The 17973-nt window shown below is 35.4% G+C and overlaps 1 protein-coding gene across 1 annotated transcript in view; it reads right to left on the reverse strand.

Annotated features, from left to right (window-relative positions):
- ERCC6L2 (ERCC excision repair 6 like 2) overlaps positions 1–17973 on the reverse strand; it is a 45497-nt gene that overhangs the window by 9069 nt on the left and 18455 nt on the right. The window contains exons 10-16 of the mRNA XM_066569619.1: positions 12491–12562; positions 11180–11325; positions 6272–6367; positions 4809–4908; positions 3679–3831; positions 2921–3001; positions 486–1617 (exon numbers count right to left, since the gene is read on the reverse strand). Coding sequence (XP_066425716.1) covers positions 486–1617; positions 2921–3001; positions 3679–3831; positions 4809–4908; positions 6272–6367; positions 11180–11325; positions 12491–12562 — 1780 coding nt within the window. The remainder of the gene's footprint in view (positions 1–485; positions 1618–2920; positions 3002–3678; positions 3832–4808; positions 4909–6271; positions 6368–11179; positions 11326–12490; positions 12563–17973) is intronic.

A 17973-nucleotide genomic window follows, 5' to 3' on the forward strand; every position in this document is an offset into this window, starting at 1 on the left:
TTCAGTTTTAGTGTGGTTATTTTCAGATTGACAAAGACATTTCAAAGCATCTATGACTTAACGGCTGCAACATCAGTGGTTAAAATTAAGTCTTTAGGAATCAAGTCTTCCACATGGTGTTTAAAACTCCCAAACCACATTTTTTTCTTTACACTTTATTTAATAGCCCTGTCAAGACTTGTAAGATTTTACAAATATTTAGTTTGTGAATTTTTAATAAATCTTCAATCTCAGCATATTTCAAGAGATTGTAAGAGTTTAACCAAGAATTACAAAGCAGCCTATCACCCCGTAAGACAGAAAAGACTAATAAAGAGAAAGACACACAAAGATATTTCTGAGTAACAACTTAGCAGAACATTTACTACAACTTATAACAAAAAAATGTACAGCAACAAGAACTTATAATCTGCTGACAATGGTAAATTAGACATATGGTATTACTTTAGCTGAAATAAAATTAAACAAATTAACTTAATAGTCACCTAAATATTTGTCCATTGATTCCATTCTTTTCTCTTGATGCTCAAATACAGTTTTACTTGCATAAGTGCTATGCATAGCATAATTACTTGACTTCATTTGTGCAACAGATGTGTCTTGAATAGGACACAGCATTTTAGACCCAAACTGAATTCTTCTACTCTGTTTACTCCTATAGATTTTCTTCCTGGCATGAATTTTCTCAACTGGAAAGTTATCTTCAGAGGATGAGAATTCATCTATATTCTGGGAATCACTTTCCTTTCCTTTTCTATAGGGCTTCTTTGCTTGTGGTAGAGATTTCTTCCACTTGGGAAAACTCAGAGTTCCTGGCTTTCTTGATTCAGAATTATGGGGAAGTTCAATATCATCAGACTCATCGCTTACATCGCTCGTTCCTTTCAAATCTATGTCATTCTTGACATCTTCAAAAGACATGGCAAAATTTGACTCAGTCCTGTGGAATCCAAATTGTCTACTGTTTCCCTTAAATACAAACCCAGCTTTTTCTAACTCTTCACAATTTTCAGATGTTGACCTATGTATTTTAACTTCTTTAGTAAGTACTGGTTGCTGGCATACTTGAACTTGGGTAGGAAAGATGACATCATCCTCTGCTTCAGAACTACTTTCAGTTTCCATGACTATGTCACATTGCTTTAAAATGCTTTGATTCTCATTTTTTGTGTCGCCTTCCTCCTCAGAGCCTGATAAACCAAGCCATGCTGTACTATGCATACTTTGTTTATCACTTCCATTTGGAGACAGAACAGCTTTCCTATGCTCCAAAACAGGCACACTAGTTTGACATTTCTGAAAACCATCGTGCTTGCTATTTACATTTTTTCTTATAGTGTGAGAATCAAAACTTGAATGATGAGAGTCATAATTGTGATTCCCTTCTCTGGTAGTCTCAATTTCTCTCTGCAACAACTTAGAGAATCCACACTGCATTAAGGAAAGCTGTCCTTTTGTTACATTTTCATTGCATAGCTTCCTTCTGTCAGATTTTTTCACAGAACTCTCCAGAATATCATCATCACTCAAATCATCCCAAAAATCAGTTTCTTCTCTTTTTAATTGTGCCTGAATGCTTTGGGGATCTCCATCTTCTTGACAGTCTGGTTGTTCATACTAAAAAAAAAACAAAAACAAAAAACCACCTGCAAAGTTACTTAATATTTATAGTATACTCAATATGCCTAATTTAAAAGTGTAAAACAGTGGATTTTCACTGTTACTCAAGCAAAAAATACACAAAATAGTATTATAAAATGCAAAATAATTCATAATGAGAAATTATTGAAGTCTTATTTTTAGCAGAAAAACACTGAAAATAACCAAAAGTACTTGAGACAATATATGCTGTACACTGCTAAAACAACTTATGCCTTCCCAATCCACATCCATATATTTTAAGTTTATACCAATCTCATTGCTACTTTTCATCTTTCAAGGGTGCTTTGGAAGGTGACTTCATGATTCAAGCTTTAATATTGTGTGTAATGACATTCATAATAAAAATAAATCTAAGGTAGTGGTTTACTTCCTTGTATATGAATGCTAACATTCCACTCTAAAATTCATCAAGGCCTACTGTAATCAAACAAAATAATGCCAGGCAATCTTAAAATGTTTTTAAATAAAAGTCCAGAATCCCGCTCCAAAACTGAATACTACTGAGGTAAGAATTATGACAGCCTGTAAATCGAAGTCAGAACCATAAATACCAAAATGCTGTACTCAGAGACATTTTAAAATTAATATATTAATCCTGATATAATTCTGTTCATTAAAAAGCATTAACATAAGCTTAAAAAGCTGCTGTTTGTCAGCAAGCCATATGTGAGATCATGACCATCCAGTTATGTATTATGAATATGAGACTGAGATCAATGTAAGGGCACATTAAATACTGACATATACTCACAGAAATCTCCAACAGGCATAAGAGACAGTGGCTAATTTGTAATATAATTCAGTGCAATCTAATCTAATGATACCTTTACTCAAAGTATCTGAACATGGCACTCAGTGAAAACATTCCTACAAATGCAATGCTCCTATTAATACTGGCCTTTGTTGGAAAAAAAATTAAAAAAAAAATCTTATTCCGGAAGGAAACCATTAGATAATTACATACATTAAAAAAAAAAAAAAAAGACAGTATTGAACAGACCACTGGTTTGGTGGGAACCACTCTGATTGTCTGACTACAATAACTAAATAGCCCAGGTCTTCTAGAGTTCCACAAAACCTGAAGCTTGCAATCATCTAAACCCCTAGTACTCTTTTCCACAATTCCCTAAACAAAATCTTCTTAACAACACGGTAAAAGTATCATCAGCCTAATGATATATTGCCCACATTTACCACTGCAATATTTGGAAATGGAGGCCTGTCATGCTCTGGTCTACAGTCCACAAAGACATCTCACCTTTTCTGAGCTGCACGAACGATTCTCTTCCTTCAGCCATGTAGTTGCTGTCATGACTCCTGCTTCTACCTGTCCTTCCCTCTAAGACAATCAAACAGTTAACATAAACAGATTCAGTTTTTATTACACACAAGGACAAGCACAGGAAAAAGAAATTGCCTTTGTTTTTCAGAAGTGTAAGTACCAGAAGTAAAATCAGCATGGTCCAGACTAAATTCTTAGCAGAGGAAAAATAACAAAATAAAGGGAAGGATGGAAAGAAAAAGAAACATGGAATAAAGCTGCAGTAAATTTGAAGATGTAAGCTAGCTGCAGCAAACTTTTTAACAGTTATTGACATCCCAAAAGTACTCTAAAGAGGTTAATGTGGTCATAAAAAATATTTTTATGATATGAATTCTGGCTTAAAAGGCCAGTATGAGTTTCTGATGAATAAGAGGTATCTGTGCACAAAGCTGCATGAAAGGATCAAAAAATAAGTTATGTAGTTTTTAATGCAAAAAATATATATAGTAGGAAATTTTTGAAAATTATAAAACAAGCTTTTACCATTCTTGGATTTAGAGAAATTTATCTGGTTCATATCAGAACGAGAAATTAGTATGCCTATTTCATTTAAGTCATTGCCCAGATAAGTATTGGTTAAGTATCATCATTCTGTTTTATAGTGTTTCTGTTCAAAACAATGACCAAGAAGTCTCACAAGAAAGTAAAAATGTAAAACAAATATCCAAAAGTAAAAGGGTAGTACTTCATACCTCCAGTATGTCTTTGGTAAGACAGGACCCATGAGTCCTAAGTTTGAAAAGGTTATGAATCCCAAAAAGCTCTCCTTGATGTTCCTTTGATCCTTGCACTGCCTCGAAATACCGCCTGGCATTTTCAGTTCCAATCACTGCACAGTGAAGTTGCTAAAACAGCAACACAAGAGATTTCAGAAGTGTTTGCTACAACAACACGTCAGAATTTCCTGGCACCCACATTATATACACAGCTTTAGCTGGAACAAGCAGAAATTCCTAAGCAAGGATATTTTGTTTTAATTTTCCCCGGTTGGTATAATAGATTGTAGTATAATATGAACCTGCTTAGCTTTATAAAAAAAAAAAAAAAAATAGAACATTTGAAGTCTTTTGCCACATTGTTGCCTATCATCAGACACCTGCTATACATGTTACTGGCACTCCTCTGTATCTTGACAGCTCAGCTTCCACTATACTAAATTATTAGCAATCTTTTCACCTTCCTTTGCACTGTATATTTACTTGCTAAGGGAAAGCAATCCAAATATAGCTGAGAAAAACTCAACACTCAGACTTATAATTACTCTTGTTTATTACTGCGTATCCAACTTGAAAAATACAAGTCAATTTGAATAAAAAAGAAAAAGAAAAATATTTATACATCCTTTCAAGACTTATACATGCTTTTTGGAAATCCAAACAGACAATATCCAGGTCCTCTTTTTCTACGAGATCATCAACTTTTCTTCTATAGCATCAGCAAGATTTCTCCTTTCCTTTCTCCAGACTTTCATGAGAAAAAGCTGTGTGAATCAGATTGCTGCAGATACTATAACTATCACAGTTGTACTTCATACACCTTCAAATAAAACCAGTTTTCTATATAACCTGAATAATGTACATTGCATAATTAAATTGTGAATAGTTAAAGAAAAACACTTGAATAGAAATATTATTCTGTACCATTCTTTAACAGCTACTAAGCTTGGCTTAGTATGTTAAGCTAACATCACATACCATAAACACAAAGTAAACTACAATTTTACTACAGGCTAGATTAGCTTTCAGTCCCTGAAAAAAGATTAGCTTTCAATCCCTGAAACTGCTGGGAAGGACTCCCCATTTAAACAGTTTGTGAGCTTTACCTGCTTATAAACTTGTCGCAAGTACATCATCTCTTCCACAGTTCCCAAGGATATCAATCTAAACACTTTAACAGCTCTGTGTTGGCCAATTCTATAAGCTCTGCAAGGACATGGCAGCACATTAAAAACATTTGAAGGAATGAGAGCTCTTAGGGGTAGCAATAAACAGTAAACAAACTAAATATAAGAGCATTCTAATAAAACAGGACTATTTGAAATCATGCATATGTTGATTGGGCTGTTTTTCTTACTTTTCCAAATTTTCCACAGTAATTGATTTCCTTTTCCTTTACCTTTAATATTTCATATTTCTCCCCAGGCCTATCCAGTTTAAAAAGCCTTCTCCTCAATTTATATCACTAGAACTGTCTCCCACCTCTCCACAAAACACATCCACTCTGTTTATCTCAGGTTTGTTGGGGTTTTTTTTCCCCTTTGTGTCTCCACCTACTTTTGCTCAAAGTATTCTCCTATTTCCATTATACAGAATTAACTCAATTAACTGCTACTTGGAGCAGTCAGTTCTTTCTTAACTTCATAAATTAATTTACAAGATACAACATCATAAAAACAGCTAATGAACTGGCATTGTGTTCTATTCAAATGGTAAATTCTGAGATGTCTAATAGACTATATTCCACAAAATTCACAGGAGGCTAAAACAATTCATAATAATGTGATCTTACAAAGATTCTTTAAAGATAGTCCCCAATACATGTTTGTGATATATTTCTCTAGAAAAGGTGCACATAAACACATCTCAGAAATCAGAAAGACACTTAAAACAGGATTACATAATTGCATGAGATAACAGAAACAAGTGTATTTCTGCTCATGAAAATATATAAATCTACTGAATTTTTAATATTCTTTTATAGGTTTTAAGTATTCTTTACTTCAGTTACTAAAAGGTCTGCCTTGAATTCCTATGGAAATATCAAGAGTCAAAAAGCCTTGAAAGAAAAATCTGCATTACTGTAAATACTCCAACACCATAATATCAGAGATAGATATGAGTTCTAAAAAGACACTAATCTCCACAATTTTGAAGCAGAAGAGAACATAGAGAGCCCCTGTCTTTTATGGTTTGGGAATTCAAAACACCATTTAAACTGGGGTCAACTGCAATGTATTCTTCAAGAAAAATGTCATCTACAGACACATATATATTCTAGGGATCACAAAAAGTTATAGTAACCACAAGGAGTTTTTTGTTGAGTTTTTGTTTGGCCTACTGCTGAAAAAAAAAAGAAGAAATAAAGGAAAATATATTGTAAAATTTAGGTAAAAATAATCACATCAGAGTTAAAAACTAATTTAGTTGGACTTTTCCTATTGTCTTGTAGATTAATCAGACAAAGTAAAAAATTTCTTACTTGAGAAAAAAATTTAGTTGGACAATCAGATTACAGAATCAATGGAAAAGTGCAACATGGATCAAGTTCTGTATTTTGAGAGTGTACCTGTCAATCGCTTGAAGATCATTTGCTGGATTCCATGTAGGATCAAACAGTATAACAACATTGGCACCAACAAAATTAAGACCCAGTCCACCAGCCCTGAAAACATAAAAATGAAAAACCAAAACTCTATGATAGTAAGAAAAAAACCTGCAACTAGATTGTTCTGTATTAGGTCCATACTTGCCTACCCTTCCCCAACCTAAAAAAAAAAAAACAACATGAAAGATACTGAAAAAAGTGCAGTACAGCTTTGTGTTACTGTTGTACTAACAACCACCAAGTACTCAAATAACCACTGCCATTAATTTCCCATTAAGTCCTACACAGGGCAACACCCCCAAATATTATAACAAAATTCATAACCAGCTTTATGCCAGTTAATATTATGGAAGCAGGAAAATTACAGGTGAAATTTTACTTCAGCTAATCCCAGTACATAGTTTTTGACAATAATGCTGCGCAACTTTCACTAAAGTGGTCACAATCTCAGAAAAGCCATATCTGTAAGCATTAACAACTAACACAGGTGTATTTGTACAGTAAGTTATTCAGCTGTTAAAAACACAGTTGGCCACACTGCATGTGAGCAACATTCGTACCAGTCATTAAAGGGAAAAAAGTCACAGTGAGAAATTTATCTGCTCTGTGGGTTAGAAGTCACAGGGGTAACACCTGCATCATCTCAGAACACTCAACAGCTACAGAGTGTTTTCAGGTAAAGCCTGCAAGCCAGAGAAGAAATTGAGCATACATCTAACCTGATGCAGCTAACTCCTGAACCCTGCAAAACTGCTCAGTTACTCGGAGTTTAGCATGTGCTTAGATGAATGATTTGATAGGAGCAAAAGAGAGGAAAATACCACTTCTCATCCAGCTGCAAAGGAAGCAAATACTGAATTTTTTATTTTGACTGGCTCAACCAACTATCATACGAAAGATTTAAGTTCCTACATGAGCACAAGCTAAATACTATCATTAAATAAACTATTAAAACAATTATTCACATTAGCATAGGCATCACTAATTCCAAGTGCACTATTTTTCTGAAACAGATACTGCAAAATTGAAAAAGTAAATCCCATTTAACTTATCAAGCACCTAGTTTAACAGATTACTTTAAATTTTGCTTGTTTGAAGCAGAGAAGAAATACAAGGAAGGTAAAGTTTTCAGGTGTAAGAGTGAGTGGAGACAGAAACCAAAAACTTATGGAGCCCCACCACCTTCTGGTTTTCATGGAATCCATGTCAATGTAAATGCAGCTGTGGCCTTTCCTTTCTAAGTATGGTGTAGCTTTGGGTCAGTTATATCTGGAAAGGGAGGGGATATAGAAACTTGCCAATATTAATGGATGTTGCCAGAGAACTCACATTCTCAAACTGTGAATTACTGAATAACAATATTTGGTTGGGTTTTTCTTTCAGAATATATTGTGGTATTTTTCAAATTTAGCATGCTTCTTTTTAATGAAAAAACTCTTTCTTATTAGGACTTCAGCCTCTCCTGTTTCCAAACCAACCCTGCAATTGGACTGAAACATAAGTAAAGATGCAAAACCAACTGTCCATAAAAATTAACAAAACAGGATATCTAGATTTATACTAATTTTACGTTTCAGTGTTTTTAGGTATGACCCAAAAATTCAGTTAGTCCAAAACAGAGAAGAATGGCTCTTATATCCTTCATAGACAGAACAAATGCAGAAGTTTGTGCATTGTAAGTTACATACTCCATTTTACCTCTCATTTTCACTAGCAGCTAGTCATTACTGCAATTTGGTCCATGCAAATTAGTATGATATGGCTTAAATAAAGAGTTTTATTAAAAAGAACAGTTTTCAGAAGACGATCATACTTAAATCTGCACAACTTAGTACCTCAAAAGGTACAGAACAATACTATAATTAGGAAAGGTTTTATGAAAGCTTTAATTATGTAATTCTGTTTACCAAGCTAGGTTTTCTATAGTTTCTATGCTCTTTGTTTCAGAGAGATTTTTGTGGCTGAAAGTTCTTTGGATGCCATCATACTCAGACTAAAAGTTGTTCAAAACATTGCTGTGAAAAAATTAAAGCTAAATGTAAAGTAAAAAGTAACTAACACCAGTCCAATAATGGACAGTAATAGAGAATGCTGCAGGTAGAAAGGAAGTGGATATGTAACCTTACCTGATAAAAACTACCTACAAATTTCTCTAGACACTTCTTTTTACATAAAAAGAAAGCTTAAAAACAGAAATGGATTTTCATTAACAATTAATTCTGACAGAACCGATCTAGAGAAAGACTAGCACAAAAAATTCAGAAACAGTGATTTAAAGGCAGGCATACTTGCTGCTTTTATTTATTCCAGAAAACTAGGATGGAACAGAACTGTGCTGACTTTGGTACTGTACATATACAGTTTCCCTTCTTTTGGCTAAGCAGCACCACTGGAACTGAAAGCCTTGATATTCTCCTATCAAGTTACAGCAACTCCAGCAATTATTTTAATGTTTCTAAGCATGCCTAAAAATCCTCTTTTTCTAAATAATCACATATTTTCCCGGCAACACCAGTGCAAGACTGAAGTATTCTCATGAAGTATTACTTCATGAGACTTAAAAGTTCCAACAGCTATATACCTGTTTTTCCCTAGTGCTCAATCTGAAATTCATGATCTAATGGTTTGATGAAATGTACAAGCTCTGAAGAAATCAATTACACTTCCTCTCAACACCTATAAAATACATTTATCCATAAAGCTGTATTAGTCACAGCTGTCAATGAAAGCATTAGGGATAGCCATGTGACTGTGCTTGGTACCAATGTTAACTTCAAGATTTGAGGTCAAATCTACAGATGGACAAACGTTTATTTTTTATTCTTTATTATTTTATTTTCTTTTTTAAGGTCCCATTTCTCAAAAAATTTCAGTGATCAATTAAAACCAGGATTTTCAAAGCTCTATGGGCTATATAATGCGTGATTTCAGGCAGAAACAGCATTTTGAAAGAAAAGGAATATAAAATACAAACACCACAAATGTCATAGTGAAATCATCAGTGCTGCACTGTAATTCTCTGGTTGGTGTTTTAAGTTTTGTAAGTTGCATATTAACTGTGCCAGTGAACATAATGGCAGTCTCAACATTACCACGCAGAGAATTCGTCCTTTGCAGAAAGCACTTACACACCCAAAAGACCATGCATTTTCACCATTTTCAGTGAAAATCAACATTTGGTTCTCTGAGCAATGAGACCTTCAGAACACACATAAATTGACTACACAGACCAGTCAGCCAGAAACTTTGCAAGAAAGTACAGACAGAAGAGTATGAACCAATTCTGTCAATGTACTCTGCAATTAAAAATATAGAATTCTATAGAATATACTCTAGATTTACTCTACATTATTACTTTATATGTGCCTGAAATCTGAGTAAGAGGAAAGATCAATCTCTTGTACAGCAGCAATAGGATAAATCACTTTCTAATTTCCAAAGGATTACAAATGTAAAGATGCTTCCATTACTGTGCATCAAGCAAAATATCACTTCCTGCTATCTGTAATAAACTGGGCAAACAAATACACCCTCTGTTTTGCTTACAACATACTAGTTATACTGACTCTAATTATGGTTTGTTCCTTTCAGTTGTCTCATAAGATAAGTAAAACTACAAACAGAATCAAGCCTTTTCTCCAGCACCATCAGCAGGCAGAGAAGACTCACTAGTCTCTACACACAAGCTCTCAAAACAGAGAGAAGAAATTACATCTCTGTTTAGTTAACCTTCATTCTTATTTTGATTTAAATTAATGAAAGAGAACTAACAGCTCCATGATTACAGTACTGACTGAAGCAAAAATTAGTCCTTCATGATGCTACAGCTTCTGAAATTTCCCTCTGTCTTCAGGGACAAGGGCTATGGACTCACAAAGGTCTTAGAGAAGCTGATGGCAGATGTCACAGTTGACGGAGAATACAAGCCAATGGACACGACCAGTATCACAAATCTCTTCACAATGCTATACATAAGCACCAGAGTACTTGAAGATTGCTCTGATCCACTTGCAACAGCCTTTAACATGATGTCTGCTCTAGTTATATAGAGGTAGTTTGGATCCTCCTAACTCCAACATACCCACTTCCACTAAAAACTACAGTGAACAGATACTCATACTTCATTAAGTTTCACTGAGTTTTCCCCTCTGGATAGGAGACAAAAGGAGCAAAGCTTTTCTTTGCTCCTTTTCTGCCCCTCCCCAGTAAAAAATTTCATCCAAGATGAAGCAAGGAAGTAACCTGAATAAAACAAATAAATAGTCATTGTAGTAACAATAACTTTAGTTGAACAAAACAATCTATTTCAAAACAATTTCCTATCCATCATAAACTGATAAGCAAATCTGATAGGTACATTTCAAAAAGACAATAAAAGATCTTGCTGAAATATTTTAAATAGACATGCTAGCTAATTAACATGATTAATAAATTGCAGTAATAGTGAGAGAATTTTTCAGCTCAATATGGCATTTCATGTTCATACTCACTTGTTAGTTCTACTAATGTAAAACAAGAAAATGAGTCTGTCTACAATAAAATTAAAGGCCTTTTGTAGATAATGACATAATTTTTTTGATAATAGTGTTTAAAACTGTTTCTTCAATCCTGCAACAACTTTAAACTAGGATCCAGAAAACCCACTTCTTTCTGATCTTAGAAATCCTCATGAAGCAGGAAGGAGGGAGGGAGGGAAGGAGAAGGTGTCTAAATATTTTAAGAGGCTTCCGACCAAAGCAGCAAGTCTATACTTACTGTCACCTTCTCAAAAAGTAATCCTTCACAAGCTCCGCAAGAAAAATGCAGAGTAACTGATTTACTAACACTAGACAGACATATTGAAACAAACTACAAGTTAAATTTTCTTACATTGTAGATACAAGACATAAGTTAATTTCCTGAAGGCTGTTGAACTCTCTCACAATTCTGATCCTATCTTCTGATTTTGTATTTCCATCAAGTCTTCGGTAATCTAGCCCAGATGCCATGCAGTACTGTTCTAGCACATCAAGCAACTGAGTGGAAAAATGAAGAAAAAAGGAAAATAAAAAGTTACGTACTTAAAAGTATCTTTTAAATTAAACATGATCACAGGGACCATGTTTATAAAATATATTTTTAGTACACCACCCATTGCTAATTACAGTAAATATCTGACACTTTGGTATCAACATTCTGATTCTCTTTAGCTGTGATTCTACAGCACTCAAGGTGATTAATATTGGTGTGCTGTGGTCTGACTTCATCATCCCACCCTGGCTGCCTGTTTCATCCTGTCACTCAATCCAACCCAGTCAGCAGGCAGTCCATTTAAGCAGCTTCCTCCCATCTTAGCAAGCTGCAATTACTTGAAATACAGTAAATGAGCATTACAGAGGCACAGAGTGCACAGTCAGAGTTCAGGGGTATGGAGTGAAAGACACTGCAGTAACCAGCAGTCAGTCTGGTACTGGACACCATAACACATAACCTAAGAGATACATGAGTACTCTACTGCTGCATCTAAACATCAAACTTGCATTCTTTCTTAAAGTCAAAAAAAAAGAAAGAGGTATTTAAGACTCCCGAACTACCATTCAAATTACTATGCTTTAAAATACTTTTTAGTGCTATGATTACAAATATTTAAATAAAAGCCCCAATACAGCAGAGTGAGCTATTTCAGGAAACACATTACTCCCTAATAAGGAAACCAAGGAGCAAGTACCTTAAAAGTAAAATGTACATATAAGTCTTGCTCCAATTAGAGAGTTTTAACTTCAAATCAACTAGTGCAGCAAGAATTTGAGTTTCATTGCTGATGATGAAAAGTCAGCAGAATGAAGAAACTTAACTTTCAGTGCTAACACAAAGGTTTTATGATATGGCAGTCATAGTGAGCTATGACAGTGCTCTAATTCAAGACATACCAGCTGAACTTAGCTATCTGCACCTGAAGTAATACAACTATTTCAAAAAGATCTAGGGACAGCAGAAGAGTGCTACACCTGTTTTGCTATCACCATTTTTATCATGAGGTAACGAGGTTTCAATATGCTTGTGGAGTATGGCACACTGTCCTTGTAATTACTCCTAACAGTAGAAGCAATAAGGAAATGTGGTTGACAAGTTATCAACTTTCAGATTCACACTTCAGAACTTACTGCTGCAGTTAATTGATAAAAATCACATGGAGCTCACCTTTGTGGAAAAGGAGAAAAGAAGAACTTTATCCTTATTTTTTCGGAAGTGATTTAAAAGCTGCTGAAGGACCTGTAAATGAAGCACAGCAGAAAAATGAAGACATTTTTATCTAAAATCTAAATTTTTATCAGGTCATCTTACACACACTTAACTCATGTTTTCAACCTCCAAACAGGCTGCACTGAACTTAATTACTTGCAAAGCCAAGCAGAGACATCACAAAAATCATTACTAACATAATAAATGGGCCAAAGGTAATGGAGATGCTGGAACTTGGCATTTTTCAATGATGTACATGGAAATCCTATTGTGAAAAGGTCATCAGACCACTTAGAGGTAGATTCAGAAGCTACTTGTGTCAGTGCATAGACTGCAACAAAAAGTTACTTATGTCACACACCTAGCTATGATTCAGAGTTTTTTCATTTAAAAAATGCACACATTTATCCTGAAAACTCCAAGGTCTGCTTAAACTTTCTGTCCTACATCTGAGTTCAGAGCTTCTTGGAACTTGTCTTCTTAAAATAATCAGTGAGATGTATGCCCCTCCCCGCTCCCACTCTCATCTGTTGCTCTGTTTACAGTAGGATCCAGCTTCCCAGACTCTGCGCAGACCTTGAAATGCCAATAATCCGCCCACACACAACGTTCTTCTGGTGGGGAAGCAAATAATCCAGAGCCTTGTGTATAATAGTGATACTGTTATTTTCAAAAGAACCATGTCCACATCTGGCAATGGCAGCTCCAGAGCACTGTGGTGAAGCCATACACAATGGGAAAAGAGGAATTTTCTGTACCATGACTGTAGCTTTTTTCCACTGGACAATAAATATTTTTGAAATTGTATTTATTCACTGATAAATAGATAAACTGTTAATCAAGAATTATTTCACTACAAGCCTAGGAAATCTTTGGCAATCAAATAATGATTAATGTTTGTATTAATGTTACAATTTTGGACAATATCTACAATATAAAATAGTAATAATATGTCACTTCTGAGCTCCTTAGTAAATGTTAGCCAGCTTGTTACAAGTGAAAACAGGGTACAAATGACAGATTTTTTGGCCTCATTTCATTGTACATGAACATATAAACTAGGATTTATTTTACTGGGGAAAAAAATACACAACAGGCCATTTAGCAGAGCTGTACTACTCAAATTTGCATTTTATTTGGCCACATTAAGAAAAGAAACAGAAGTGACATTCTTTTAAACTAGAAGGAATTGGCTTCTGTGTTGTTATTATTAAAGTACAGGTCAAACAGTGAATTTCCTATAGGAGAATACAAAAATAAATCCACACAATTCACTTAAATGAAATGGATCAATTTCATCCCACTGGGAATTTAGGTATTCTGGAGTAAGAAACAACTCTAACAGCGAAAAGTAATGAATGTTTTTGCACCAAAGAGAAGTAAATTCTACACTTGCTCACCAGAATATTATCCTGTATGTTTTTAGCCCAAAACAGAAACACTCGATCATACTCAAGCAGAAGTCACATGTTCTTTGTAAGAGTCCCCATAGATTTAAACATACATCTCCCCATTGCTACACATTGTGAATCATCTGTATGTGATGAAATTTTACGTCTTGCTTTTGAGAACTTTTTTCTATGGAGATGTTCAAGCTAACCTACAGTATTTTTTAAGCCTTCAAAGCCAGCCCTGCCTGGATCCGAGTTATGTTTAATGGTAGAGATAACCATTTCTTGCAAAGTACTCCAATAGACTTCCATTTTCCTACTGAATGATAATATCCCAAGCAAAAATAATTAAATCAATACAACAGTTATTCCTAAAATATTTGTATTAAGAACAGTATTCTGAAACCCCACAAATAGGTCTCTGGAAATGTATGCAGTTAAAAAAATAAAACTTAATAAAAAATATTTCAACTGCCCAGACATTTAATAACCCTTTACACCTAGAAAGCTCATAGTGTCTCTCTGACACAATTTTAACAAAACTGTAGAAATAATCAGACAAGGTAGTCTGAATGAGAATTACTGCAGGATTGTAAATCTATCCTCACTCATCTTCTTCCAACCAGTCCCCAATACTTCCGTGTGGACAATCTGAAATCATTGCATTTCAAAAGCAATGAACCAACTGTCCTTAAACTTTGCAGGTCCCCACTATTTTACAACATCATGATAGAAAAAGAGTGGTTTCCAAACAAAGCAGAACACTCCTTTCACTCAGTTCTCATATACTCAACTACTTCTATTTAAAAATCTAAGCATGACATTTACCATGTAATAAAACACGTCAGCAAAGCTTGCAAACTGTACAATCTGCAGTACAAGTGAAAAGGAGGGGATAATTTCACAAAAAAAAGCTGAAGCTTTTAATCACTGCATATTACCCACCTCCCACTGTAACACAGATATATTAGTGTCCTTGTTATACTGGATTAGGTACACCATCAATGATTATACATGTTGTACATTTGGACTGTAGGAATTGTTTTTTTCAGGCTCTTGTTGTAATTCAAAATTCAGAACAGAAAACCTGGGGTGGTATGTTAATGTTACAGTTTGCAAAACACAGAGAGATGACTCACAACAACAGGTAGGACACAAACACTACATACAGGCCACTCTTTACCCATTGCATACAAGCAGATCTAGTTTTACTGGTGGAAGTAATTCATATCCCATAACAGAATGTTTCCCTATGTGTTTTATCTCTGTTTGGCTGGAGAACAAATAGGCTGAGTAATGGAACCTTTTCAACTCTGCAAAACAGTTACAGCTGCTTAGCTATTAAACTTCCTTAAAAAAAAAAAAATTACAGCCTTTCCCCCTTCCCTGAATAAATTTTTTAAAAATGCCACAAACAAATCCTTTGCAACTACGCTTATCTACAAAAGAATAATCACCTGTACCAAAACTTCTGTGTAGTCTGTAGTGAATTTTAAGTTAAAAGATAAAGTAATGCTTATTCAGTCTAAACTACCAGATCAAAGTTACAAAAGAATGTCACTTAGTTTCTAGAATTTATTTATTAAACAAATTATGAATTTATTTATTTAGGAAGTGCAAACTACTACAGTGCAACAAGGTTACTAAAAACATTTTACTATCATTTGTCTCAGTTATTTATTTGTCTCAGTTATTTTTAACGTGTTTATCCAAATAAACACGTTAAAAATTTATAAAGCCATTTCCAAGCTTTAATACTAGTTGACTCCTCTGTGATTATTTTCTTATGTTACAACAACTTTCTAAATTACATACTTCCTGAATGATTTTGCTTTCATAGTATAAAATGCAAAATCATCACAAATAGCTTCCATTCTATAATTTAGGAAAAAAAAAAAAAGTCACCACACCAAAAAGGCATGAATCAGTTTTTGGCACCATGAAGTTAAAATTAATGGACCCAAAAGCCAGCTTATTTTCAATAATAGCTATATAACTCATTATCTTCTTTCCAGGCACTAAGATTATCAAATCATACGACAGTTTGGGTTAAAGATCATTTTGTTTCAAACCATGCCACCATGGGTAGGGATGCCACCTACTAGATTCAAAGTTCCATCCTAACTGGCCTTGAACACTTCCAGGGACAGGGCATACACAGCTTCTACAGGCAACCTGCTCCAGTGCCTCACTACTCTCACAGTGAAGATTTTCATCCTATTATCCAATCTAAACTTACTCTCTTTCATTTTGAAGCCATTATCCCTTTTCCTATCACTGTAAAAAGTCCCGCTCCAGATTTCTTTAGATTTCCTTCATCAGTGAAAGGCAGCAATAAGATTCCTCAAGAGCCTTCTCCAGATTCAGCAACCTCAATTCCCTCAGCCCTTCCTCAGAGAAGAAGTGTTCCACCCATGTAATAATCTTCATGGCCCCTCTGGACTTGTTCCGAAATATATTTTTGTGCTGAGAAAGCTGGATACAGTACACTGCATGAGTGGAGAAGAGGAAAATCACCTCCCTTGCCCGGCTGGCCACACCTCCTTTGATGCATTCCAGGACACCTTTGGCTTTCTGGGCTATACAGAATAATCCCTTGGCCACACCTGCACCACTTCAGGCAGCTACTGGACAAAATTAACTCTGGCCAGAATCAGGACCGCATCTTACCAAAACATCATTTCAGGTAGTTGTACAGGGTAATGAGGAGGCTCAGGGGAGACCCTTCTTGCAGGCTAAAACAAATCCCAGCTCTCTCAGCTGCTTGTCATAAGCCTGACACTCCAAACCCTTCACCAGATCCTTCACCCTTCTCTGAACATGCTCCAGCAGCATTTCAGTGTCCTTCTTGCCAGAGGGGCCCAGAACTGGATACAGCACTCAAGGTGTGGCCTCACTAATGCCAAGCACAGGGGAAGAATCACTTCCCTGATCCTGCTGGACACGAAATTTGATACAAGCCAAGATGCCACTGGTCTTCCTGGCTGTCTGGGCAAACTGCTGTCTCATGTCCAGCCACTGCTGACCAGCACCTCCATGTCCTTTCTAACCTGGCAGATTTCCAGCCACTCTGCCCCAGCCTGTAGTACTGCAGGGTGTTGTGGCCAAATGCAGGACCTGGCACTGGGTCTTGCTGAACCTCATACCATGGTCTCAGCCCACTGATCCCTCTGCAGGGCCTTCTTAACCTCCAGCAGACCAACAATCCCACCCATCTTAAGTTTACAAACCTACTGAGAATGCACTTGATCCCCTCATCCAGATCATCAGTAAAGATGTTGAACAGGACTGGCCTCAAAACTGAACCCTGGGAGACACCACTGATGACTGGATGCCAACTGGATGTGGCACCACCCATCACCACTCTCTTGGTTCACTACCCAGCCAGTTTTTAATCTGGCAAAGGGAAGCCATGGCTGCCAGCTTTTCCAGGAGAATGCAATGGAAAAAAAATTGAATATAATAAAATAATAACAAAAATGTAAAATAGGAATGTGAATAATGTCATGGTAAAATAATCAGTAACAGAACTGCTTCATAAGCAATTCTTCAACTCCTGAAGATGACAGATTTGGTTTTTAAAGCTATGTATTAATTTAACAGCTAAATTCACTTTCTCAAAATAATCAAGTGTATACAACAAAGTTAATATGCAGGCATTTCATACATATGTATTATTAACAATAAAGAAAGATGCTGCTTACACAGTAACAAATCAGTGAAGTGATAACAGCCATTCCTGCTACAGCAACATAATCTTCCCACTGCCACCAGTCCCAAGAAGAAAATGTTAATATCCAGGTTTATAGAGAGCCAAAATTCTGCATAGCTTCTAACCCTCCCAGTCACTCTCAGCTCCAGAGTACTACTAAAACTAGTATAGTTTTATTTTTAATTAGTTATAGTAGACATCTTTTTCATCTACATTAAGCAACATCATAATAATCTACACTATATGTCATCACGTCATCTTTTGCTCCTTTCTGAAACCAGAGAAAGACAGTTTCTGACATGAGGGGTTTCACAGATTCATACTAAACACATTTATTT

This window comes from Molothrus aeneus, chromosome Z (assembly GCF_037042795.1).
Source record: "Molothrus aeneus isolate 106 chromosome Z, BPBGC_Maene_1.0, whole genome shotgun sequence".
NCBI lineage: Eukaryota > Metazoa > Chordata > Aves > Passeriformes > Icteridae > Molothrus > Molothrus aeneus.